Here is a 24,308-nt window from a genome sequence, read left to right as displayed (position 1 = left end):
GCTGCACAGCTCGATGCTGCTGCTCCCCCCTGGGTCTCCCCAAATACCCCCAGCAAGGGAGTGCAGCAGGTGGTGTCTCTGCCCACAGGTGATCTGTGAAGGACAGTGAGTTCCCACTGCTGCTGCTTAAACTTTGATGAGCTGCAGCTGCAGGAATCCAGCCCCAGCATTAACATTTGATGTGGTCACCCCACGCCTGGGCACCTGTGTGTGCCAACAGGCTGCTGGCACCACCGCAGGGCACACGTGTGGCACAGACAAACCCCCTCGCTGGCTGTATGTGGGCACATGTGGCACCCTGCCCGTACCTGCCACCCTGCCTGGTGTGGCACTGGGGGTATCCCTGTGGGCTCCGGGCTCCTCGGTGCTTCTGTGGGGCTGTGGGATTTGGACCGGTGTCGGGTTCCTCCCCTGTGTTGCTCCTCTTGGCTGTGTCTCTGCTGCCTTGGGCTCCGCAAAATTGTCACCTCTCTCCTGGCACCGCCGTTTGGCTTCAGGGATCCCTGGGCTTCATCCGTCTCCGTGCTGACTGCAGGAAGAGACCAATTCCCCAGGGAAGGGCAGAGGGAGCCCCGAGAGGCCGGGAGGTGGCAGGGTCCAGTTTTTGGGTGGTGACAGCGCCGTCCTCCGCAGTGTCCGTCTTGGGGGATGCTCCCAGCAGCGGGGGCCCTTCCCTGCTCCTTCGGAAAAGTCTCGGGGCCAGCGTGGTGCATCCCTTGCATTATTCATGTCGCCGTGAGCCCGGCGGTTGGGTTACAGCCGGAGCCCAGCCACCGACTCGCGGGGTGTGCGGGAGGCAGGAGGCAGCTCCCGGGGCTGCCCCGGGGCCCGTCCCGCCGCCCCAGCGCGATGCCAAGCGGGCGGCCGCCGGCGCCCGAGGGAGCCACGCACGGGCATGTGCCTCGCCAAATCCAGGCACAGGTAAATACCCTCCCGGGGCAGGCAGCGGGGTCGGGAGCCGGACGGTGTGCTGGGAGCCGGCTCATGCCGGCACAGGGCATCATCTTCCAGAGCCCCACCGGGGCCAGAGCATGAGCACCCGCCACTGCCGGGATGGCTGGCAAGAAGGGGGCTCCCAAAAAGGAGGCCAAAGGGAAAAAGGACAATGGGAAAGGGAAGGTTGGAAAGAAGGGCAAGAAGGAGGATCCCAGCGAGTCAGAGGATGCCTCAGATGCAGAGCTGCTGAAGGAAGAGGAGACCGAGGAGACAGAGGAGGTGGAGGAGGAGAAGCATGAGGAGGAGGAAGCTGCAGAGGAACCCAAGAAGGGGAAGGGGAAAGAGAAGGAGAAGGGGAAGGAGAAGAAGGCATTGCCCAAGGTGGGGGTGGCAAAGAAGATAGGCCGGGGAAAGAAGGTGCAGCTGGAGTCGCAGGAGGAGGAGGATGAAAGTGATGCCACGACGTCCAAGAAGAACCTGAAGGGCACCTCCAAGATGGTGATGGGGCTGGCGGCCGACAAGAAGAAGAAAGGGGCCAAGGGTGCGGAGGCCAAGGGCCAACCCAAAGAGTCCGCGGAACCCGGCCTGGCCAAGGAGGAGGAGGCGGCAGCGCCAAAGACCCGGGCAAAGCGGAGCCTCCGCAGCACTTCAAAGCTCTTCATGGGCTTCAAGAAGCTGGGGTTGCATCGGCCCAAGAAGGGGCAGTTCAAGAACACATCCCGCTTCTTCTGGGGGCTGCATAAGCAAAGCACCAAGAAGAGGAAGAAGAAGAAGAACAAAGCGGTGCTCAAGTCCACCTCCAACCTGATGATGCGCTTCAAGCACGTGGGCAAGAAGAGGAAGGAGGAGGAGGCCAAGAAGAAGAAGGAGGAGGAGGCCAAGAAGGAGGCGCCATCGAAGCCGTCGTTCCTGCTGCTGCGGCGGGGCGGGCAGGCCGCCGAGGACGGCGCGCTGCTCTTCCGCCGGTGCCCGGAAAGGAAATTCAAGCCGCGGGCACGGGTGCTGAGCAAGGCGGCCGCCGCCACGGGCTGGCTGGCCAGGAAGGTGCTCTCACGGCGCGGGCGGCTGACGGGGCTGACGGGGGGCAGCCGGGTGACCGACACGGCCTGGCTGTCCCGTATCGGTGCCAGGAAGCTGCCGTTCCCTGCGGAAGACGAGATCCTCAGGCACCGGGCCAACATGAAGCGGATCCCTGGCAGCAGCGGGCTGTTGGCCCCCGGCACTGTGCGGCAGGGCAGCATGGTGAGGCGTCCGTCCCGGCGGCGCTCCCAGCACGCGCCGGCGGAGCCGCCGGTGCCGCGCTACGGGTGGGCCGAGGAGGAGGACAGAGCCTTCAGCCGCCGGCGTGGCTACGGCAAGGAGGAGGACGCAGCCTATGGCTCCCGCCGTGGCTATGCCAAGAAGAAAGATGGAGCCTATGGGTCCTGGCGTGGCCACCCCAAGGAGGAAGGTGGAGCCTATGGCCCCCAGCATGGCTATGCTGAGGAGGATGGAGCCTATGGCCCGTGGCACGGCTACACTGATGAGGAAGATGGAGCCTTCAGCCCCCAGCATGGCTACTCTGAGGAGGAAGAAGGCTACATGCAAAGCCCAGCCTACCCGGCTGGGTACAGGTTTGAGGATGCGGTGCTGTCTCCCTATGCTGACTACCCTGGCTACGAGACAGAGGAGGAGGAGGAGTATGATGTCTATGGGGGGTTTTGGGAGGAGGGTGACCCACCGGGACATTCCTATGGCTACCCAGAGCTCGAGGATGAGGGGCCGTTTGGTGGTGGGTCCCCCCTTGGCCTCTATGACCCCTATGGCAGCGACCTCGAGTATGGAGAGGAGGCAGAGGGGCCCTTCGGCTACAGGGGGGACCCCTACGAGGACTTTGAGGAGCCCTTTGCTGGGGGATACCCCGAGGGGGAGTACCCTGAGCATCGCATCCAGTACAGCGAGGGGGGGTGGGCACCGCATGCCCAGTCCTCCTGCAACCCCTATGCCCTGGGGCTAGAGGAGATTGCCGAGGGCGAGGAGCCCGAGGAGTGGGAGGAAGAGGAGGAGGAGGAGAAGGACTATCCCTTCTCCATCCTCAGCGCCTCCTCACTCCGGGGCATGCGGGAGACTCTCTCCTCCAAGCTGTCCCTCAACAGGAAATTCAGGCTCTTCCCCCGGCCCCAGGTCAAGCTTTTCGGCAGGGACCGCCTGGACGTCCCCCTCCCGCCGTCTCCCCACCTGCCCGCCGCCCGCGACGAGGACGACTACGACGAGTACGAGCCGCCGCGTCCCCCGGCAGCCCCCGGCCCCGCAGCATCCCCTGCACGCCGGGTTTCGGCAGCGCGGGCGTGTGGGAGCCCTCTGGGGCAGTTCCTCCAGCGCTCCCTCTCGCAGCCCCAGAGCCACCCGCCGCGGGGTGCGGGGGGATTGCGGGGCCCCCGCACTCCCCAGCCCTCCTACAGACGCTCCAGCCGCAGGCTGGCGGGGATGGAGAGCGCCGGTTTGGGGGGCCGGGACCCTCCACCGCGAGCATCTCCAGCCAGGGACCCTTCCCCGCCGGCGGGGCCCTGGGTGCAGCCCCCTCCCCGGGAGCCGGGGGCTGCGCGGCGGCCGTCGCTCCGCAACCCCTTCGCCAACCCCGGGCGCTCCCCATCGCCACCGCCAGCCCGTCCTCGCCCCGGCAGCACACGGGGCAAGGGGTCGCTGCGATCCCTCCGTGCCAGCCTCCGGCGCTTCAACCCCGAGCCCCCCGCCCCGCCGCCGGCCGCCCCCCGCTCACCGGGGCCCGCGGGGGGGAGGCGTTTGGGGGGCCTCGCGGCAGGGTCGGGGAGACCCCTGTCAACGCGGCGGAGCAGCCCCCCCGGGCTGCCGCTCCCCCAGGCCTGGCCACGGCTTCCCGAGCCCCCCACCAAGGCGGTGAAGCCGCTGCAGAGGACCCCCTTCCTGGCACCGTCCTCCCGCCCCGGCAGCCGCCGCCTCGGCCGCCCCGGCCCCTCCTGGGATGAGGAGCTGCCCCCCTGGCAGGGAGCCCCGCGGGGTCTCGCCGGGGTGCCTCCCCCGCCCAGCCCCGCTCCCAGCACCCCCAAAAGCTTCATCCAACGCATCGGGCAGCCCCTTGCTGGGATGGCCCCCCACTCCCCGCCGGCCAGGCCGTCTGCGGAAGCAGGGGGGCACAGCCCCTCCTCGGGGCGCTCCGTGGGGCAGTCCCTCGCGTCGCTGCTCGTCAGGACCATGGCCTCCACCAAAGCCCCCCCATCCTCACCACCCTCCCGCCACCCCTCCACCCGCTCGCCCTCCTTGCCCCGGCGCCCATCCCGGCGGGACGGGAGCACCCGCAGGTCACCGAGCCCACCGTCGGGGCGCCGGGGCTGGGCCGACGCCGGGCGCCCCGTCCCCCCCTCCAACCCGCGTGGCAACCGGAGCCCCTCACCGCAGCGTCGCGCCGCTTTCCCACCCCCCCACGGGCGAGCCCCCGGCTCCCCTGTCGCCCCCCGCCACGGCGCTCGGCCCCCAGGGCCGGCAGAGCCCGTCGAGGGCGAAGGGGCGGCCGGGGAGGAGGGCGCGGGGCGCTACGCGGTGGTGACGCCGCAGGTGCAGAGGTTGGGCTCCTTCCGGCGCGCGTCCCGCATGTACAAGCAGCACTGGTCCACGCAGCACGTCGTGCGGGTGCGGGAGATGCCCGACGCCTGGACGGCCGAGCAGGGCCCCCCCCAGCAGCCCACCCAGCGCGGCCGGCGGTGGGCGAGCCAGCGGGGAGCCGACATCGCCCGATACCTGAGCCAGCGCTCGCCGGGGGGCGGCTGGCGGGACAGGCACCCCTGGGCGGACGGGTACCTGGGCACCAAGCAGCCCTGGCGCACCAAGGTAACGCCGGCGGGGAGCCCCCGACGGGGGGATGGAGCCGGGGGGCGAGCTGGCGGGACCAGGGATGGGGTGGCGTGCTGAGGTGGCTGCCGGCTCCCCGGGGAACAAAGCCACTGGTGCCAGAGGGTTCGCAGCGCTCGGGGTGGGGGGTACGTGGCTATGGGTGGTCTGGGTGCTGGCAGGGGTCCTGCCGTGGGGAGCAGGCTGGAGGGGGGGCTCATCGCCCGTTGTGTGTCCCCCCACGGACGGCCCCTTTGGGGACACTTGACTCTGGTGTATGGAAATGTGGAGACGCGATCCGGCGGGGACGGGTGCGGGTGGCACGGTGACCCGGCGGGTGTCTGCTTTCCTGCCCACCGCCTGGCCGGCCGCCAGCGCAGCCTCCTGGGTGACACCCGTCCTGTGTCACCTCTGCCCGCGGCCATGGGGAGCAGCCTCAGCCCCGCGGCTCGGCCCCGTTCCATCACCTTCCCTGGAGGTGCCATCCTGCCCAGGAGCCTCCATCGCCCACCCCTTGCAGCCGTGGTGGGGGTGGCACAGCGAGCAAGACTGGGCTTCTCAGGACCAGTCTTTCCTGGAACCATCTCCAAGGATGCCTTGGTGGCCCCGTGTCCCTGTATCCAGCTCTGCTGCTCTTCTGTGACACACAGCACTCTCGTTGGGGGGTTGCAGGGCTGTGGGGTGTTTTCTTGGGGTTCCTGCCATCACTGACTGTGTGTCCCCTGGTTTGGGTGACAGATGGTGGGTTTTAGGGGGTGGTGGTGACTGGGTGGGACAGCTGAGGGGTTTGGCACAGCCCTGCCATGACAGAGTCGGGGTGGTTGCTCTGTGCAGATGCAGTCACTGTGCAGCCTGCCCATCGTGCGGTACCAGGAGCCGCAGGAGGAGGACGGGCTGGAGGACATGACCCAGCTGGAGTGAGTGTCCCCATCCCCTTTGTGACCCAGGGGGCTGATGGGGCTGCTCCCCCAACCATGCGCCCTGGCTGCTCCCACCCCATCCCATTCCAACATGAGGGCCACTCCAGCCTCCCAGGACTGGAGATGCTGGGGACACACCTGGGGACCCCTCCATCCCCCTGCCACCCCCTAATGCAGCCTCTGCCCCGTGCCAGGGACCTCCAGGAGGCCGCAGTGCTGAACAACATCCGGACGCGGTTCGAGCGCCAGCTCATCTATGTAAGTTTAGGGGGGCACAGCATCCCCCAAAGACCCCTGGTGTGAGGTCTGTGGAGGGCCATCGCCCTCCCAGACCTTGCAATCTCAAACCTCCCTCTCTGGCAGACCTACATCGGCAGCATCCTGGTGTCAGTGAACCCATACCGGCTCTACAACATCTACGGGACGGAGCAGGTGCTGCAGTACGAAGGCAGAGCCCTGGGGGAGAACCCACCGTGAGTACCAGGGCGGCCCCAAATATCCTGTAGGGATGGGGGCACTCCTACCTGCTGTCACCCACCTCTGAGTCCCACAGCAGCCCTGGGTGGTCCCAAGCCCCTGGCGACCCTTGGGTGCTGGACCATCTGTGTCCATGCGTGGGGGTGCTTGGGGTACATTTGGGGTCCTTGTGCTGGGGCACTGAGGCACCACACCCCCTCCTTCTTCTGCTTCCCCCCACCACAGGCACCTCTTTGCCATCGCGAACGTCGCCTACTCCAAAGTGATGGATGCCAAACACAACCAGTGTATCATCATCAGGTGGGACATGGCCCCTAATCAGCACCACCCTAATTGCTGAGGTGGTGCCACTGGGGGTGGGGTGCTGGGGTTTGAGGAGGGTTTAGGGTGGGTACTCCCTGCTTGCCTGGGGATGACCCCAACCATGTTCCCACTCCATATTTCAGTGGGGAGAGTGGGTCAGGGAAGACTGAAGCCACCAAGCTGATCCTGCGCTACCTGGCAGCCGTCAGCCAGAAACGCAGCACTGCCCCACAGGTAGGCTGCTGCCCTGGGGACACCCCCATCCCCATGTATCCACGTCCCCATGTCCCTGCCCTCTTCTCCCTGTGCTCTCCTCCACCCCTGCTCATGGCTTGGCTGCTCTCTTCTTGTCCCCACGCTTCCACATGGACCACGGCAGATAGAGGTACCAGGGGGGACACGTGAGCTGGGACAGTTCAAGGGGATGGAGATCGTGATGGCATCTTGGCCGTGTCACCCCAGCTGCAGGGGGATGGTGGGAGGGACAGGAGGAGCTTGGTGCATGAACGTGGATGGGGTCCTTGTGCTCTCTCACATCCTCATTTAACCTGGCTGTGGTGCACACCTCGAATTTGGGCACCCATGGGTGTCTGCATGGGGCAGGGGTGGCAGGGAGTGTGGCAGGGGGTGACAAGGGGCATGCCCCCACCATGGGAACAGCCCGTGGTGTGTCAAGTGCCCAGGATGACCCCCCAGCTCTCCTCATCACCACAACAGATCCTGGAGGCGACCCCCTTGCTGGAATCCTTCGGCAACGCCAAAACCGTGAGGAATGACAATTCCAGCAGGTTTGGGAAATTTGTGGAAATCTTTCTGGAAGAGTAAGTAATGCTGAGCAACACCTGTGTGTGGCTGTTCCCCCACGTGTCCCCCTGCCCCAGGAGTGCCCAGCTCAGCCCCTCACCCCCTGCCAGGCTGACCCTTGGCTCTGGGGGGACACACGGGGATGCTTTTGGGGACAAACCATGAGTTGGAAAGGTGATAACACCTGAGGACAGGTGACTGTCCCTAGGGTAGGGGTAGGGGCAGGGACGCTGTGCCCTGGGCTGGAACCCCGACTATTCCCAGTCCCCATCCCTGTCCCCACGTTCCACCCCTCACTGACCCCCATGTGCTGGGGGGATCATCAGGGCATGGGTGGGTGCCTCGGGGGGGTCCCAGCCCCTGCCCATGCCGAGGCTGCAGCGGGTGCCCACTCTCCCCCCTGCAGCGGCTTGATCTGCGGTGCCATAACCTCGCAGTACCTGCTGGAGAAGTCCCGCGTGGTCTTCCAGGTGTGTGGTGAGGGGGTCCTGGGCTCTGCCCCACACTCTGCCCCCTCCGCCTCCCCCTCCCCAGCTCTGTCCTCTGCTCCCTAGGCCAAGAGCGAGCGCAACTACCACATCTTCTACGAGATGCTGGCGGGGCTGCCCGCCCAGCAGCGCCAGCGGTACTGCCTGCAGGGCGCCGAGACCTACTACTACCTGAACCAGGTAGTGTGCCCATCCCCAGCCCCCCCCACTGCCTGATTTTCGGGGGGCTGCCCAACCTCAGGGTGCTGGTGTGTCCCTGAGTCCTCAGTGTGTGGGTGGGGAGGGTGCTCAGGGTGGGGTGACCCCCCCACACTGGTTGCTGGCCCCTCTCCCCCCGCTGAGAGCCACTGATGGACCGAGGGGGTTGTGCCAGGGTGGGAACTGCGAGATTCCTGGCAAGGACGACGCGGAGGATTTCCGCCGGCTGCTCAACACCATGGAGGTGCTGAGCTTCAGCGTGGATGAGCAGAACAGCATCTTCCGCATCCTCTCCTCCGTCCTCCACCTGGGCAACGTCTACTTTGAGAAATACGAGGTACCCCGCAGGGAGCCAAGGTGTGCTCTCCGGGCGTGGTTCGGGACGTGGCAGGTGTGGGGGGTCATCATGTCCCACCACGTCCCTGTGTCCCGCAGACCGACTGCCAGGAGGTGGCCACGGTGGTGAGCGCCACGGAGATCCGGACGGTGGCTGAGCTGCTGCAGGTGTCCCCCGAGGGCCTGCAGAAAGCCATCACCTTCAAGGTGACGGTGAGTGCAGGGGGGCACAGGCAGGGAGGGGGGTCTCTGGTCCCTGGGGACCATGGCTGGTGTTGCTAAAGCTCCATCATGCTGTTTCCCAAACAGGAAACGCTGCGGGAGAAGATTTTTACCCCTCTCACTGTTGAAAGCGCCGTGGATGCCAGGTAGAGGGAAGGGGTGCTGTGCTACTGGGGGGACACAGGGGGATTGACCCTCAGGAATGGGGTGGGAGGTGAAATGCCAGCTGGGAAAAGAGGTGGTCAGGTCCCCCAGTGTGGATTAGGCTCTCCAGTGATTAAAACTCCAGCCCTAAGGGCTGCCCTGTGCTGTGATGGGTGCTGGCCACGGCAGTGGGGATGTACACAGTGCCATGCCATGCCATTCCAGAGCTCCATCGCTCTTCTCCTTCCCAGGGATGCCATTGCCAAGACCCTCTACTCCCTGCTCTTTGGCTGGCTCACAGACCGCATCAACAAGCTGGTGTACCCTCGGCAGGAGGCCCTCTCCATTGCCATCCTGGACATCTACGGCTTCGAGGTGAGCAGGATCCATCCCAGCTCCATCCTGGCTCAATCCCTGCTCCATCCTCCTGGAGTCTCAGGCTCAACAGACCTTTCTTCTCGCAGGACCTCAACTTCAACAGCTTTGAGCAGCTGTGCATCAACTACGCCAACGAGTACCTGCAGTTCTTCTTCAACAAGATCGTCTTCCAGGAGGAGCAGGTGGGTCAGTGGGCAGTGCCAGGCTCTGCCCCCAGGCCAGGGGAGAGAGCTCATGTGTGACCTGGATCTGCTCCCATAGGAGGAGTATCTCCGGGAGCAGATTGAGTGGAAGGAGATCCCCTTCAGTGACAACCAGCCCTGCATCGACCTCATCTCCCAGAAGCCCTACGGCATCCTCCGGATCCTGGATGACCAGAGCTGCTTCCCCCAGGTGAGAAGTGCCTGGTAATGAGACAGCAGCACTGGGTGATCACCATGGTTATGGAATCACTGTGGCCCAGGAGTGCTCTTCTCCTGGGCTGTCCTGGACAACCTGGGAGATCCTCTGGGTTTCTCTGGACTGGATAAGCCTCAAGAATCATAGAATCATCATAGAATCCCAGAATGGTTTGGGTTGGAAGGCACCTTAAAGCTCACTTAGTTCCAACCTGCTGCTGAACTGCCCAAGCTGTGTCTCACCCCTGTGTCCCTCCCCAGGCCACCGACCACACGTTCCTCCAGAAGTGTCACTACCACCATGGGACAAACCCGCTCTACACGAAACCCAAGATGCCGCTGCCCGAGTTCACCATCAAGCACTATGCAGGGAAGGTGACCTACCAGGTGTGTGGCAGGGGGATGCCCAGCTGGGGTGTTAACCAGGAGGTTGATCCTGCACCAAGCAGGGAGGTGCAGAACAGGGGGGTCTGGCTGGGACCCCCCATCCCAACCTGGAGCTCCTCACCTTGCCCCATCATGCTGCCAGGCTCCTCACCATGAGATTTTGCTCTTTGCCAGGTTCACAAATTTTTGGATAAAAACTATGACCAGGTCCGTCAGGATGTGCTGGACCTGTTCATCAGCAGCAAGACCAAGGTAGGGCCCTGCCTGAGCCTGGTTTGGTGGTGACACAGGTTGCTGGTGGCCATACATCCCTTTTCATGTCCCCAGCTATGTGTCCCCATGACCAGTGAAGCCAAGGGGGACCTGAAGCAGAAGATGCCTCTGGCTCCACCCTGTGCCCTCCTTTCATGGGGTCCTCTGGGCTTTGACCCTTCAAGCATTTGACACAAATGGGCACATGGGCTGCTCTTACGCTTTGTGTCCTAATCCATATCCTCATCCCCATCCCTATCCAGGGAATCCAGCCACAAACAGGGGATGCAGCTTGCTTAGAGCTGGGCAAAAAGGCAGTGGCTGGGCTGGGAAGAGGAGCCAGGGGAGCTGCACCATCCTGGCCACCTTCCTCCTCACTAACCCTTTCCATCTCCCCAAGGTGGTGGCCAACCTCTTCTTTGGCCATGCCCAGGTGATGGCCCGGCAGAGGAGCCTCATCCGGAGGAGCAGCACGAGGACACGGCGGTACAAGGCTCCCACTGTGGCCGCCCGCTTCCAGCAGTCGCTCCTGGAGCTGGTGGAGAAGATGGAGAGGTCAGAGTGGGTGGAGTGGGCAGGCAGGCCATGCACTGGGCTGGTGGGAACAGGGTGGCAGTGGAACTTGAGCCCGAGGTGGCTGGGCTGGCTTTGTCCTCTGTCCTCCATGGCTAACGGGGTCTCTCTGTTGCAGGTGCAACCCCTTCTTCGTGCGCTGCCTCAAACCCAACAACAAGAAGGTGACAGCCAGGGCTTTCCAGCCTGCAGTGATGCCAGTGCTGCCTGCCCCGCTGGCACTGGGAGCATGGTGGGAACACACTGAGCAGGGGTTTGCCCAGGCAGCCACTGAGGTTTCTCCCCGTTCCCTCCCCAGGAGCCGGGGCTCTTCGAGGCTGACGTGGTCAGCAGCCAGCTGCGCTACTCGGGCATCCTGGAGACCATCCGCATCCGCAAGGAGGGCTTCCCCATCCGCATCCCCTTCCTCGTCTTCATCGACAGGTGCCCTGGGGCTGTGGGTGGGGTACTGCCATATGGTCCAGTGAGAGGAGACCACAGAGCTTGTGGGTGTTTTGGGGGGCAGTGTTTGGGCCGGGGTTCCCCCAGAGTGGGAGCTGGGAGCCCCTTGCTTTGATGCACAGCTCCAGGAGAAGCTGCATCTCCAAGCATGGTGCTTGTCACTACAAGGAGGGTCCATGCTGGGGTCCCAGTTGGGTCCTGCATGGTCACAGTGTCATGGGTTCACCCAGGTACCGCTGCCTCGTCGACATGTGGTCCAACATCATTCCCAATGGAGCCAACTGCGTGGAGATGCTGAGGAACCTCTGCACCGTTAACCCTGGCATGTACTACGTTGGCGTCACCAAGGTACTGCCCCAGGAGGGGTTTTGGCTCCAGTGGTGCCCTGGGGGTGGTGGCCAGGGCAGGGGGCTCATGGCATCATCCCTGCTCCCAGCTCTTCCTTAAGGAGCAGCTGTATCAGGCACTGGAGAGCAAGCGAGCCCGTGCCCATCACCTGGCCGCGCTCACACTCCAGCGCTACGCTCGCACCTTCTTCATCAAGCGGCGCTTCCGCTCCCTCCGCCGCAAGATCGTCCTCCTGCAGAGCCGGGCACGGGGATACCTGGCCAGGTGGGGGTCCCCAGGGGGCGTCAGGGGGGCTCTGGTGGGTGGCAGAGGGTGATGGGTGGCAGAGGGTGACGGGTGCCCTCCCGCAGGCAGCGGTACCGGCGCATGCGGCACACGCTCATCAAGTTCAGGTCGCTGGTGCACATCTACGTGAACCGCCGGCGGTACCTCAAGGTGAGGTGGGGGTTGGCACATTCCAGGGGTGTCCTGGGCACCTGCTCCCACCCTGCTGCATGTTCAGTGGTGGGTCTGAAGAAAGCCCCCCCCCAAACCCTGAGCCCCTCCAGGCCCCATGCTACCACCTCCTCCACGTCCCATGGGGCACTGATGGTACCTCCTTGTGATGAAAACCTGATGACATTTGGGGAGACAGTGGCACCCCCCAAGTTCCTGCTGCCTCTGGGTCTCCCTCTCTCCCGGTGGGACTCAGAATGGCTGCTCTGCTTGCAGAGGAAGGAGGATGCTCGCCGGCGGGCTGAGGAGGAGAAGGAGAGGATGAAGGAGGTAACAGGCGCTCAGCACGCATGTGTTGCTGTGCCCTTGTCCCTGCCATGTGCTCGCCCACCGAGGCACCCATGGGTGCTGGCACAGGGAGCAGTGTGGTGAGTGGGCACATCCCTGTGCTGCGGTGGCAGGAGCTGACACGGAGGGAGGTGGTGGATGTCACCCACCTGGAGATCCCGGCCGAGCTGATGGGGCTGCTGGAGGCTGCTGCAGGTGAGCGGGTCCTGCGGTGCCATCGCCCCCAGCCCCTTTTCCCCATCCCTCCGGCTGTGCCATAGCTGCCCGCTGTGCCACAGCCGCCCAGGAGGTGAATGCCGGCTGCGTGGTCCTGGTGCCACCGCCGGCACTGCAGCCGGACTCCAAGCTCACCCTCCCGCTCGACATCAACGACTACCCCATGGCCAAGTACGTGCGGGGCCACTTCCAGGTAAGGTGGACGCCGCGGCCCAGCAGTGGGGAGCCTGTCCAGACAGCTTTTGGGGGGTCCCCGGCCCCCCGGTTGTGGCTGAGCGTTTAGAATCAGGGTCCCTGCGGCGGTTCCCCACACCATCCCACCGGGCTCTGCCCCAGCTTTGGCCCCAGGGACGCCACGGGGAGCAAGAGAGGCTGGATCTGGGGTGGTTGTGGTACTGTGATGAGCTGGTTGCCACCTCCCTCCCTCCCCGTGGGTTCCTGTCGTCTCCAGAGGCCGGGGGGACCATGCTGAGGCTATCGGAGAGAGACCCGCTGAGCCCTCCTGGACGCCCGACGCGGGGCGGATCCGGAACGCTGGGGCGGGAGACCAGGTCGCTTGCTCCCAGGACCCCGGCCCCATCCCCGGCCACTTTGCCCCATTCCTCCTCTTTGCCCTCTATTTTTGCCCTGTGTTTCCCTGTCCCTGGCGTCCTGAGTGGTAGCACCAGGGCTGGATCCTGCTCTCAGCCTTGCCAAAATGCTGGCATAGAATCATAGACTGGTTTGGATTGGAAGGGATGTTAAAGCCCATCTCATTCCAACCTCCTGCCATGGGCAGGGACACCTTCCACCAGACCAGGTTACTCCAAGCCCCGTCCAACCTGGCCTTGAACATTTCCAGGGGTGGGGCAGCCACAGCTTCTCTGGGCAGTCTGTGCCAGGGCCTCACCACCCATCTCTGGTGCTGCCAGCACAGCTTGAGCCCGTCCCTTCCCCGTTCCTGACAGGCTGCCAGCCCCATCCTGTGCCCCAGCCCTTTGGCCGCCCCATAGTCCCCATCCAGCATCAGCACCACGCTCAGCACCCTGGGGCCGGCCCCTCGTGGCCAGAGGCTGTCCCCAGGTAGCCACGGGTGCGGGTGTCGCCGCAGGAACCGGCGTTCGGGATGCTGACGGCCCCGCTGAAGGCCCCCCTCACCCGGCTGGATGAGGAGCTGTGCCACGAGGCACTCAGCATCTTCCAACTGGTAGGTGGGACGGCACAGGATCCATCACCACGATCCCCTGCCTGCTCCCTGCCTGGGGCCGGAGGGAGGACCTGGCTGTCCCCGTGGCAGATCCTGCGGTTCATGGGGGACCCGGGGCTGGGCGGCCTGCAGGAGACCCTCTTTGGCAACTACATCGTGCAGAAGGGGCTGTCGGTGCCAGGACTGCGGGATGAGCTCCTGGCACAAGCTGCCAACCAGGTCTGGCGGAACACCAACGTCAACAACGAGGAGCGGGGCTGGCTGCTGTTGGCCACCTGCCTCAGCGCCTTCCCCCCGTCCGCCGCCTTCGACAAGTACCTGCTCAAGTGAGCCAGGGATGGGCATGGGGATGGGGAGCAGGGATGGCTGGGACCCTCTGGGACAGACTGGCATTCATGCCTGGGGACATTGCTGTGGCTCTTCGGGGCACTCTCCGGGTACCTGTGCCTGAGGACACTGCCCAGGTCCAACCAGGACCTGTGGTCCTGTGCCAACCTGGCACATGTGCCTGGGGTGCCACCCAGGTCCCTCCTGTAGCACCGTCCCTTCCCCACAGGTTCGTCTCTGACTACGCCTTCGCTGGCTACAAGCCGGTGTGCCAGCGCAAGCTGATGCACGCCATGGCCCGGTCCCAGCTGGGCACGGCGGCCGCCCGCACCTTCCCGCCCTCGCTGCTGGAGTGGACGGCGAACCGGCAGCAGGCCAGCATGGCCCTCGACCTGCACTGCTTCAACGGTGCGGCTGGCGCGGCACCGGGCACGGCGGTGGCGAGGGGCGGTCACAGGGTGACCACCCTCACGGGCAGGAGGGGACTGATGGGACCAGCTCACTGCCCATCCCTCCCCAGGTGACCAGTTCTCCTGCCCCATCCACTCCTGGAGCACGGGCGAGGACCTGGCAGGGGATGTCCTGAAGCACAGGTAGGCACTGGCTTGGCACCCACGGTGTCACCCCAGGGCTGTTTTGGGTGTTGCCAGGATCTGGGAGTCGGGATGCCCAGCTTGTGGGCAGGGTGTCCCCAAAAAGCTGGGGCACTGCTGGTAGCCCGTGCCCATCCCCATCCCCAGCATCTGGCTCTTGGCAGGGGGCTGGCAGAGGGCTGGCGTGGCTGGTCTGTGGCCATGAAGGTGGGTGCCCAGTGGGCCGAGCTGGCTGGCCATGACTATGTCCTGGATCTCATCTCCGACCTCGAGCTGCTCCGGGGCTTCCCCAGACAGAAATCCTGCTTCCTCATCGCATGGGATGGGACTGAGAGCCTCGGCAGGGACAGCCGGGTGTAGGTACCTGGGCAGGGATGGGTCGCCCGCTGTGGGGCTGGTGGGATGAACCCTGGCACCAGGCTGGATGGGTGCTGGATAGGGGTGGGTGGGCTCCTGGAGGAGGGGATCTGGCACCTAGTGGGTGCTCAGTGAGCACATCCTCCGTCTCTACAGGGTGCTGGGACATGGGTTGGATTTGGATGAGGTGCCTCCTCCCCCAGCTGTGAAAGCCCCCACGCTGCCCTCCACAGAGATGTACCACCCCCATGGTAGGACAACCTCCCCCTGGCCCCAGTGCTGCAGTGAAGGTCTGCTGTGCTGGTGGAGCCCTGCTGCTGGCAGCTCATTCTTCCTTGTCCCCCTGCAGATGGGGAATTTGGGGAGCCACGCAGCCAGAAGGGTCTGGACCGGTACCTGGACAGCCTCTTTGATCCAGTGCTCTCCTACGGCAATGGGGTGAGAGGGGCATCCCCCTGCCCAAGGCATTTTGGGGTGCAGGTGGCTTGGCTGCCTTACCCTGATTCCTGCCCCCCCAGGAGCTGGAGAAGCCAGCCATCCTCTCACAGAGGATGAAGGGAGGAGGTGGCGTGGGAGGGGGGGACAGTGGCAGTGATGCCAATCGTTGTGGACTCCCTGTGCCTGCAGAGATGCGTCAGCCAAGAGGTGAGCACCCCGAGCACTCCCACATCCCACCCCAGCTCCCTGCCTCAGTTTCCTGGCCTGGTCCCTGGTGGGGGGGACATGCCTGCACCCAGGACCTCACAGCTGATCTCTCCTCTTTGTCATCGCAGGCACAGAGCCAGCCCTGTCCCCGCAGAGCAGGCCAGATGCCAACCAGCCACCCGGACTCCCGGTCAGTGCTGGGGGGCTGGGAGGGGTCAAGCTCCTCCTCCGCTTCAGGGCAGCTCCCTTGGGCAGCCCCTGGGGATGGGTGCAACTGGGGGTGCTGGGTGCTGATGGCACAGTGTCCCTTGCAGGGCAGAGCAGCGGAGGGGACGCCACCCCGCACCCCCCAGCCCCGGCCCTACTCACAGAAAGCCGGTAAGGGGTCCTGGTGCAGTGGGGTGGCCACGGAGACCCGTGGCACCGAGCCAGGGCCCAAGTGTGGGGGCGGTGTCTGGCCCCCCCTGAGCCATTCTTGACCCCACAGCAGCTGTGGGGCGGCGGTGGCCAGGAGAGCTGGTGCGGCATTCCCAGCTCAACTCGGAGCATTTCCCACGGCCCACACACGACATCCGGAACATCATTCGGCAGTGCCAGCCAGCCCTGCGCAGCTCCCAGGCCCCCAGGTACCCACCTGGGTCCCCAGCCAAGCCATGGACACATGAGCAGGTCCATGTGCTGGCCCTGATGCCAGGGTGTAGGGAATGGTGGGGTGCAGGGAATGATGGGGTTGCAGGTGATGCCAGGTACAGGTGATGCTGGGGTACAGGTAATTCCAGCATGCAGGTGATGCCAGGATGCAGGTGATTCCAGGTATAGGCAGTGTAGGATGCTGTCTCTGCAGCAAGCTTTTTGGGAAGAAGGTGGACCCCCATGAGGAAGCCATGCAGATCCTGAAGGAACAGCTCTCGGCAGCCCGGGTGCCAGCGGCTGTGGTAGGGATGTGGCTGCCCCCATGTCCCCCCTACTAGGCTGGGGGTGTCACTGGCCCTGACCACAGCCCCTCTGTGCCTCACAGGGGCCCAAGGAGGTGGTGGCCACAGTGAAGCCGGTGCCCAGTGCCAGGTACCAGCTGCGAGCACCCACGGGACGTCCAGGAGCCACCCGACCCCCAGGTATTGCTGGGCAGAGCTGTGGCCCTGGGGGGGCCAGGGTGGAGTGGGGCACCTCATCCTCCTGGTGGCACTGGGTGATGCCTTATGCAGCCTGGTGCTAGTCCAGCTCCACAGCACCCTCATGGAATAGCCACTGGGTCCGGCTCAACCTGACAACTGCTCCTCGTGCCTCAGTTTCCCTGGGTGGAGGGGCCTTCCTGCAGGGCTTTCTGTCCCTTCACAGTCTCTGTCTCTCGGGAGCTCCCATCTGAGGCACAGCAGGTCCAGACCCAGCTGCACCGGAGCTGCAGTGAGGACTTCTACACCTACCACAATGTGCCCTGGAAAATATTCATCCGGAAGGAGGTACGGATTTATGGGGACACTCAGGGGCAGGCTGGTGCTGAGGTCCTAGAGGGATAAAGGGGGCTTTTCACCAAGCCCTGTTCTCTCTCCTGACAGGTTTTCTACCCTAAGGACAGCATCAACAACCCACTGCTGCTTGACCTCATCTTCAGGCAGGTGAGGCACCAAGCTGGCCCCTAAGCTCCCCCGGGGGTCCCCTGGAAGCTGAGGTATTCCCCAGTGGGGTGATGGTTCACTCATCCCACCGCATATGTCCCATCTTCCCCTGCTGAGCTGCCATGTAGGAGCTGCCCCAAGCCAGGGGGAGTGGGCTGGGCAGAGGGGCTGGGGTCCCCCCACGCTCCCTGGCATGACCTCAGTGCTCCTCACCCCCTTCCCCAGATCTTCAACGACGTGCTGTCTGACACCTGCATCCGGATCAGCCAGGAGGAGCGGCTCCGCTTGAAATCCCTCTTTGGTAACCCTCGACCACATCCCTGTGTCCTGCTGCTCCCTGCCTGGGGGGGCTCACACACCTGGGGGGCTCACACACCTGGGGGGCTCAAACCCAGCCTCTCTGGTGCCTAGCCTCATCTCCTGGGGTCACGACTGGCTCTGCTTAGAGCTGGGGTAGTTTTGCCTCCAAATGCAATGACCCCCTGGTAACTTAGTGCTCCGTAATGTCACAAGTTCTGTCAGGTCTCAGCCAGTTGCCGGGGGGACATGGGTCTCTCCATCATGTTCCTGCCAGGTGTGGGAAGGCTATGATCATCCCTGCTCCTGCTGGGAACCATGCGTGGATCCTTCCCAGAGAGGGAGGATGCTCACCAAGAGGTATTTCCCTCTCCCCACAGCGGAAAACAAGCTGGACTCCTTCAGCCCCGTGGCCACCGAGAGTGTCAAGAGGGAGATCATCGCTGCAGCCCGGGATGGCTGTGAGGTGTATTTCTCCCGTCTCTTCCCTGCCACGGTGAGGGTCTGGCTGTGGGGTAGGTCAGCATGGGGGCCACCATGGCCCCGTGCCCCCAGCTGAGGCACTGTCCTGGCCCACAGGGCAGTGTGGGGACGGGTGTGCAGATCCTGGCCGTGTCCCACACCGGCATCAAGCTGCTGCGGCTGGTGAAGGGCACCAACGTCCCCGGGGAGCAGCTGCGGGTGCTGCGGGCGTACAGGTGGGGGTGAGGAGTGTGGGAGGCTGGGGTGGGATGGGTGCCCTGGGTGCTGGGTGTTTCAGCCTCCCCTCGCCCTGCCCCAGCTACGCCGACGTGCTCTTCGTGACCACCCCATCCAGGAACATGCTGGAGTTCAACCTGCGCAGCGAGAAGCTCATCCTCTTCTCCCCCAAAGCCCCCCAGGTCAAGGTCACGGTCGACCACTTCATCACGGAGCTCAGGAAGGTGGGGGGTGCCCTGGGTCCGGGGTGAGGGGGGGCATGTCCTGGGGGTCAGACCCTGCCTGTGTCCCTGCACTCGGGGGGCTGGGGTGGGCAGTGGAGGGCACCCTGTGAATAGGACCATGTATGGAATTGGGGGGGACACCCTGGGGTGGTCCTGGGGCTGCGGGTGCTCAAAGCCCCTGTGCTGGGTGGGATGTGGGTGTCCCTGTGTGCAATGGCTGTGCCAGCCCCTGCTGTGCCCAGGACTCCCAGTATGTGGTGGCTGTCAGGAACTACAGCCCAGAGGATGGGGGACAGCTCAGCTTCCACAAAGGGGACATCATCCACCTCCAGTCGCTGGAGCATCCTGAGAGAGGTGAGAGGCCTCCACACTGCCCTCCACAGCGAAACACCCTCATAGGGGTGGCAGGACTGATGGCTTCACCCGCCCCAGAGGTGGTCGTGTACTTGTCTTGCACCCTGTGACACCCTCTGTCCCCATGGTGTCAGACTACTACTATGGCTGCGTGGTCCGCAAGAAGGTGATGTACCTGGAGGAGCTGAAGACAGGCACCCAGGACTTTGGTGAGTGCCACGCTGCCCCATGTTTGTCCCTGGTGTGCCCTGAGCTGTGTCCCTTCCTGGGGCTGGGGGATAGGGCAGGATCCTCAGCAGGATGGTTTGGGATCTTTTCAGCACCGACCCAATGCAGGGGGATGCTCCCCTGTGGGTCCCACCCTGAGTGGCACCAGGTGCTGCCCATGTCCCTGCAGGTGACGGGCTTTGTGGCCCCTCTTCCCTGCCTTTACCTCAAATGCTGCTGAACTGCAGCTGCTTCCAGCCAAAATCTGTGGCCACACCTCTGGAAAAGGCTGGGAATGCAAAGGCAGGAGGAAGCAAACAGAGATTTTTTCGGGGTGTCCACCTGGGCTGCCAGCCTGGGGCCATCCCCACCATCTGCCCGCTGCAGGGTGGAAGTTTGGGGCCATCCATGGCAGGCCAGGGCTCTTCCCTGCCGAGTACGTCCAGCCCGTCGCGGCGCCCGACTTCGTCCATTTGCCTGCGGAGAGGAAGGAGGAGCCCAGGGACAAGCAGGGCAGGGTGGCAGCTTCGGCGGCCGTGGCTGTGGCCGTGGCCTCCACTGCTGCTGCCCAGGAGCTGGACCGGAAAACCGAGGTGGGTTCTGGGCTGGGGCTGCCACACGGTGTTGGCTGTGCCCGGTGCCCACTGCCCTGCTCCGCAGGTGTCCCCGGCCAGTGCCACCTTTGCGGAGGGTCTGGAGGGAGACGGTGTCGAGCAGCTCAGGGATGTCACAGGGACCTGCCCCATGCTGGCCTTTGCCCAGCGGCATTTCCGTGCGGCACGACATGGGACCATGTGAGTGTCCAGCGGTGGGACAGGGACACGCCGTGGTGGGGACACCTGTGCCCACCTACTCCCTTGAATTCTGTCCCAGGGATTCCTGTGGGACAAAGGCCAGGAGCGATGTGCCCAGTGTGCTGGAGATGCTGACGTTCACCAAGGTACAGGGAAGCGGGGAGCCTGGGGTGCCCCTGCCCTGCTGTCACCTGCAGATCCCACCAAGATCCCAGGGGGAGCTCCCTGAATGGCACTCCAGCATCCCTCTGGCTGCTCCCGGGATCTGACCCTCTCCCCCCACTCCAGATCCCCATTCAGGAGTCACTTATCGAATTTGTGGATGGTGGCATCAACAAACAGGCTGCTGAGGCTTTCCAAGGTAGGCAGGGACATGAGCATCGTGTCCCTCTGTCCCCCGGCCATTCCCAGCCCATCCTTTGAGGGCTGTGGGGGCAGGACCAGGATGGGTAGATGGAGTGGCCTGTGGGACTTAGGTCCTCTGGTCCCACTGCCCCATATGCTTGGAACGTGCCCACCCAGGGGAGTGTGTCCCTGGGAAGGGGATGCACTGAGCTGTGTCACTGTGTGGCTTTGTTATCCCCAGCTGTGATGAAGTTCATGGGTGACCACCCTCTGCGGGGGCAGACGGAGCTGGATGCTGTCTGCACCATCCTCAAGGTAAATCCACCACCGGGGCAGTGAGTCCTGGGGGTGGCCTGGGCAGGGGGTGGCAGCTATGCCTGTCCCCAGCTCTGCGCGGAGCACGAGGTCCTGCGGGACGAGGTGTATTGCCAGATCATCAAGCAGATCACCAACAACACCAGCTCCAAGACGTGAGTCCCTACACCCAGCTGGGACAGCAGAGGCTGGAACTGGGGACACTTGTGTCCCTGGCTGGGCTGAGCTGCCACAGCATGGGGGGAGACCCGGGGACCCCATCCCCAGGGTGATGGGTGCCACCGTCGGCACCCTCGCCCTGCTCAGTGGTTTAGCCCTGGCTCCTCCCACAGGGACAGCTGCCAGAAGGGCTGGAGGCTGCTCTACATCCTCGCTGCCTACTACAAGTGCTCCGAGGTGCTCCGGCCCTTTCTCCTGGCCTTCCTGCAGGACGCTAGCAGGCACCCGGAGCTGCCCTTCCACGGTAGGGGCTGTGCACGCCCCAGGGTGCTGGTCTGTGGTGGGGAAGGACACCCTGGGATGTCACAGGGCTCAGGAGTGGTGGCTCAGCCCCATCCTTCATCCCAGTCCCTGTTCCTGCCAGGCATCGCCAAAGCCTGCGAGCAGAACCTGCGGAAAACCCTGCAGTTCGGTGGCCGCAGCCTCTTCCCCAGCAGCATGGAGCTCAAGGCCATGGTGGTGAGGCTGGGGGCTTGTGGGTGCCCGTGGAATGTGGGGCAGGGCTGGTATCAACTTGAGGTGCCCCCTAGAAGTTCCTCATACCTGCATGGTCTCGGGATCCCTCCGTGGGCTTGGGATCTTGCCCAGACACTGGTCTGGAACTGAGCTGATCCTTTTTGGGATCTTCCCAAAAGAGCACAGTCCTTTTTGGGGGCTGCTCTTCACTGCTTTGGGGGTGCCCTGAGCTTGCAGGGGTCCCCAGTGGGGATGCAGCTCTGTAGACATGGAGCTGGAGGTGTGATGGCTCACACAGGCAGGATGGGCAAGAGATAGGATGATCCCAAAGGGATGGTCCTGTGGGATAGCTGGAGTGTCCTCTGGGGTCTTGCTGTGCAAAGGGTCCCCATGCACCCTCATGAGTCCTCCCATGCAGGCTGGACGCAGCGCCAAGCGCCAGCTCTTCCTCCTGCCCGGTGGCATCGAGAGGCACCTCAAGATCAAGACGTGCTCGGTGAGTCAGAGGGGCAGGTGGCTCCATGCACCCCAGGACTGTGGTGACCCCCTCCGAGGGTGCAGATGTGAGGGGGCTGCGCTCCTCGCCTGTTCCCGCTGTGGGACTTTGTTCACTGGGAAAGGCGGACCCCTTCCCTGGGCAGCCGCATGGGATGAGCCCCAATGCAGGACATGTTGGTGGCCTGGAGCACAACAGGGGGACGTGGCAGCACCCCAGCCACCTGTCCCTGTGCCCAGGTGGCTCTGGATGTGATCGAGGAGCTGTGCTGCGAGATGGGGCTGCAGCATCCAGAGGCTTTGGAGGAGTACATCCTCTTCGTGGTGACCGACAGAGGTGAGGGGCTGGCGGGAACAGGATGGGACAGGATGGGATGGCTGTGCTCGTGGTGTGGTGCCCACGCTCAGGCTCCCGGGTGGCACAGGGCAGAGTGTGCGGCCACTGACCCGCCGGGAATACGTCCTGGATGTGGCTGCCGAGACGGAGTGCCGGGACACCAACTACACCTTCTGGTGCCGCCGCGTGGTCTGGAGCCAGCCCCTCAAGTTCGACAACGAGCTCTACGTCACCGTCCACTACAACCAGGTCAGGCCACCCCATCAGCCTCCCCCAGGGCAACCTCCCTGTCCCCCCCAGAGCGTGCCCTGTCCCCAAGCCGTGTCCCTGTGTCCTGTTTCTCCCCACCAGGTGCTCCCTGACTACCTCAAGGGGCTGTTCACCGTCCTGCCACCCGCGAGGCCGGGAGAGCAGCACTTCCCACACATGGCCAAGCTGGCTGCCCTCCAGCACCGAGCCAAGGACCACCACCACCTCCCCACTGTGTACGGCCAGGGATGGGGCATCCTGGGGGAAAAAACACACATCCCGTGGGGTTTGGGACCCACTGGCCAGCGCTGGCCCTGACCTCGGGCTCCCCGCAGGCGGGAGATGCAGGACTACGTCCCCCCACAGCTCTTCCGCCTGCTGAAGCCCCAGTCCTGGCTGCAGATGGTGACCCAGCACGTCCAGCAAGCCAAGGCCCTCAGTGCCCACCAGGCCAGGGCACAGTTCCTGGGTGAGGGGACAGGGATGGGGACAGGGAGGTGACACGGATAGGGAGAGGATGCTGAGGGGATGCAATGCTAATGAGGACACAGTGCTAATGAGGATGCAGTGCTTCTTGAGACACAGTCCTGCTGGAGATAAAAGGCTGTTGGGGATGGGAGTTGCCCAGGAGGTGATGGGTATGGGAAGCATCATCCTCCCTGGAGGGTGATGATGATGGGGATGGAATTCTGCTGGGTGGCTCCTCTGCAGGGACTCTGGGACAGGGAGCTCCCTGAGTGGAGCCTGAGGTGCTGCACATGGAGGGCAGGATGCATTGGCAGAACAGGACAGGCTGCTCCCAGGCCCCAGTTTCCCTTAGCTGCTCCGGGGTCCAGAGCCTGAAGCAGTGCAAGGCTCCGGGAACCAAATCAGCTCCTGTCAGGCATGGAGCTAGCCGAGCCCTTGGCAGAGCCCCTGTGGGTACAGTCCACCCTGGGGACCTGGCAGGAGTGGGTGGCAGTGGGCACTGAGACCCTGTCCCTCCACCCCGCAGGGCTGCTGAGTGCCTACCCCATGTTTGGCTCATCCTTCTTCTACATCCAGAGCTGCAGCAACAACGCCATCGTCTCGCCCTGCATCCTGGCCGTCAACCAGAACGGCCTCAACTTCCTCAGCAAGGAGACCCACGTAGGTGGGGGGCTGTGTGGGACACATGGGATCATGGAATGGTTTGGTTTGGAAGGAACCTTAAAGCTCATCCAGTTCCAGGGGCATCTCCTACTAGACCAGGTTGCTCCAAGTCCTGTCCAACCTGAGGTCCCCGCTCCCCTTGGTGGGGTTCACAGGGCCACTCCCCCTGTTCCCACCAGGAACCCATCGCCAAGTTCTCGCTGAACGAGATCCAGTCCACGCGGACGCAGCGGCCGACGGCCGGATCCAGCTATCCCTACGTGGAGATCACGCTGGGAGACCTCCTGACCCAGGGCATCACCCAGCTGCAGCTGGAGCAGGTTGGGGACACCCGAGGGGGGGCCCCGCTGGGGGTCCTGTGGCAGTGGCACAGCCACTGACCGCCGGCGTGTCCCCCTGGCAGGGCCTGGAGCTGTGCCGGGTGGTGGCCGTGCACATGGAGAGGCTGCTGGGCGCCCGGGAGAAGCGGCTGACGCTGCCGCCCAGCGAGATCACCCTGCTCTGAGCCCGCCGCGGCACCCCGGACCCCGCCGCGGGGCACAGCGGGTGCGGTGCCCCCGGGGCGTCCCCAGCCCGGCCGGTGCCGCCGTCCCCGCTCGCAGCTCCTGTTGTTACGGGGTTTATACAAGCCCGGGAGCCCGGCACCACTCGCTGTCCGTGGTTTTGTGCCGCACATGTTGCCGCGGGGGGGACGCTGACCCCCGTGCCTCAGTTTCCCTCTCCCAAGTGCCTTAATTTTCCCGTCCATCCCAGTGCCTGTTTCCCATCCGATGCCTCATTTTCCTCATCCGTTCCCCTATCCCAGTGCCTCACTTCTCTCTCCATCGCTGTGCCTGCTTTCCATTCCCACGCCTCATTTTCCCCATCCATTCCCATGCGTTTCCCCATCCCGGTGCCCCTGTTCCCTCTCTATCCCGCCCTATATCCTCACTTTCCCGGTGCCCGTTCCCCCGCACCCGTTCCCGGTCACGCCCCCGCTCGCCCCTTGCTCTCCCCGCGCCCGGCAGGGGGCGCT

The 24,308-nt window shown here is 64.4% G+C and overlaps 1 protein-coding gene across 1 annotated transcript; it reads left to right on the top strand.

Annotated features, from left to right (window-relative positions):
- The first annotated feature begins 1,569 nt into the window (after positions 1 to 1,569).
- On the top strand, positions 1,570 to 23,969 carry MYO15A (myosin XVA). The gene is made up of 64 exons (XM_051777500.1): positions 1,570 to 4,779; positions 5,614 to 5,696; positions 5,894 to 5,957; positions 6,063 to 6,172; positions 6,402 to 6,476; positions 6,623 to 6,713; positions 6,859 to 6,864; positions 7,197 to 7,300; positions 7,690 to 7,753; positions 7,838 to 7,951; positions 8,145 to 8,306; positions 8,405 to 8,518; positions 8,615 to 8,673; positions 8,923 to 9,046; positions 9,136 to 9,231; positions 9,311 to 9,442; positions 9,709 to 9,834; positions 10,009 to 10,086; positions 10,487 to 10,641; positions 10,778 to 10,823; positions 10,958 to 11,082; positions 11,331 to 11,448; positions 11,537 to 11,712; positions 11,799 to 11,883; positions 12,160 to 12,213; positions 12,345 to 12,426; positions 12,510 to 12,640; positions 13,538 to 13,633; positions 13,724 to 13,959; positions 14,190 to 14,368; positions 14,481 to 14,553; positions 14,718 to 14,909; positions 15,067 to 15,161; positions 15,260 to 15,348; positions 15,429 to 15,555; positions 15,684 to 15,745; positions 15,870 to 15,933; positions 16,043 to 16,181; positions 16,400 to 16,490; positions 16,574 to 16,670; positions 16,894 to 17,015; positions 17,112 to 17,171; positions 17,397 to 17,472; positions 17,849 to 17,964; positions 18,048 to 18,166; positions 18,250 to 18,391; positions 18,634 to 18,745; positions 18,880 to 18,954; positions 19,340 to 19,545; positions 19,613 to 19,746; positions 19,826 to 19,892; positions 20,035 to 20,107; positions 20,333 to 20,406; positions 20,479 to 20,561; positions 20,739 to 20,869; positions 20,990 to 21,084; positions 21,500 to 21,577; positions 21,817 to 21,913; positions 22,002 to 22,162; positions 22,265 to 22,398; positions 22,498 to 22,631; positions 23,157 to 23,290; positions 23,473 to 23,613; positions 23,697 to 23,969. The coding sequence occupies exons 1-64, from the start codon at positions 1,597 to 1,599 to the stop codon at positions 23,796 to 23,798; spliced, it is 9,963 nt and encodes a 3,320-aa protein (XP_051633460.1). The 5' UTR covers positions 1,570 to 1,596; the 3' UTR covers positions 23,799 to 23,969.
- The last annotated feature ends 339 nt before the right edge of the window (positions 23,970 to 24,308 follow it).

This window comes from Manacus candei, unplaced genomic scaffold, assembly GCF_025592945.1.
Source record: "Manacus candei isolate 608988 ecotype Guabito, Panama unplaced genomic scaffold, ASM2559294v1 h1tg000002l, whole genome shotgun sequence".
NCBI classification, from domain to species: Eukaryota; Metazoa; Chordata; class Aves; order Passeriformes; family Pipridae; genus Manacus; species Manacus candei.
The sequence above is the reverse complement of the archived record's forward strand: the minus strand, read 5'-3'. Positions and strand labels throughout refer to the sequence as shown.

Excerpts from the sequence above, each read along its gene's own strand:
- MYO15A (XM_051777500.1), top strand. The coding sequence starts at position 1,597 with ATGGGCTTCAAGAAGCTGGGGTTGCATCGGCCCAAGAAGGGGCAGTTC. Across the intron at positions 5,697-5,893 it reads GAGGACATGACCCAGCTGGA|GGACCTCCAGGAGGCCGCAG; the intron begins GTGAGTGTCCCC and ends GCCCCGTGCCAG. Across the intron at positions 22,632-23,156 it reads GGCCAGGGCACAGTTCCTGG|GGCTGCTGAGTGCCTACCCC; the intron begins GTGAGGGGACAG and ends TCCACCCCGCAG.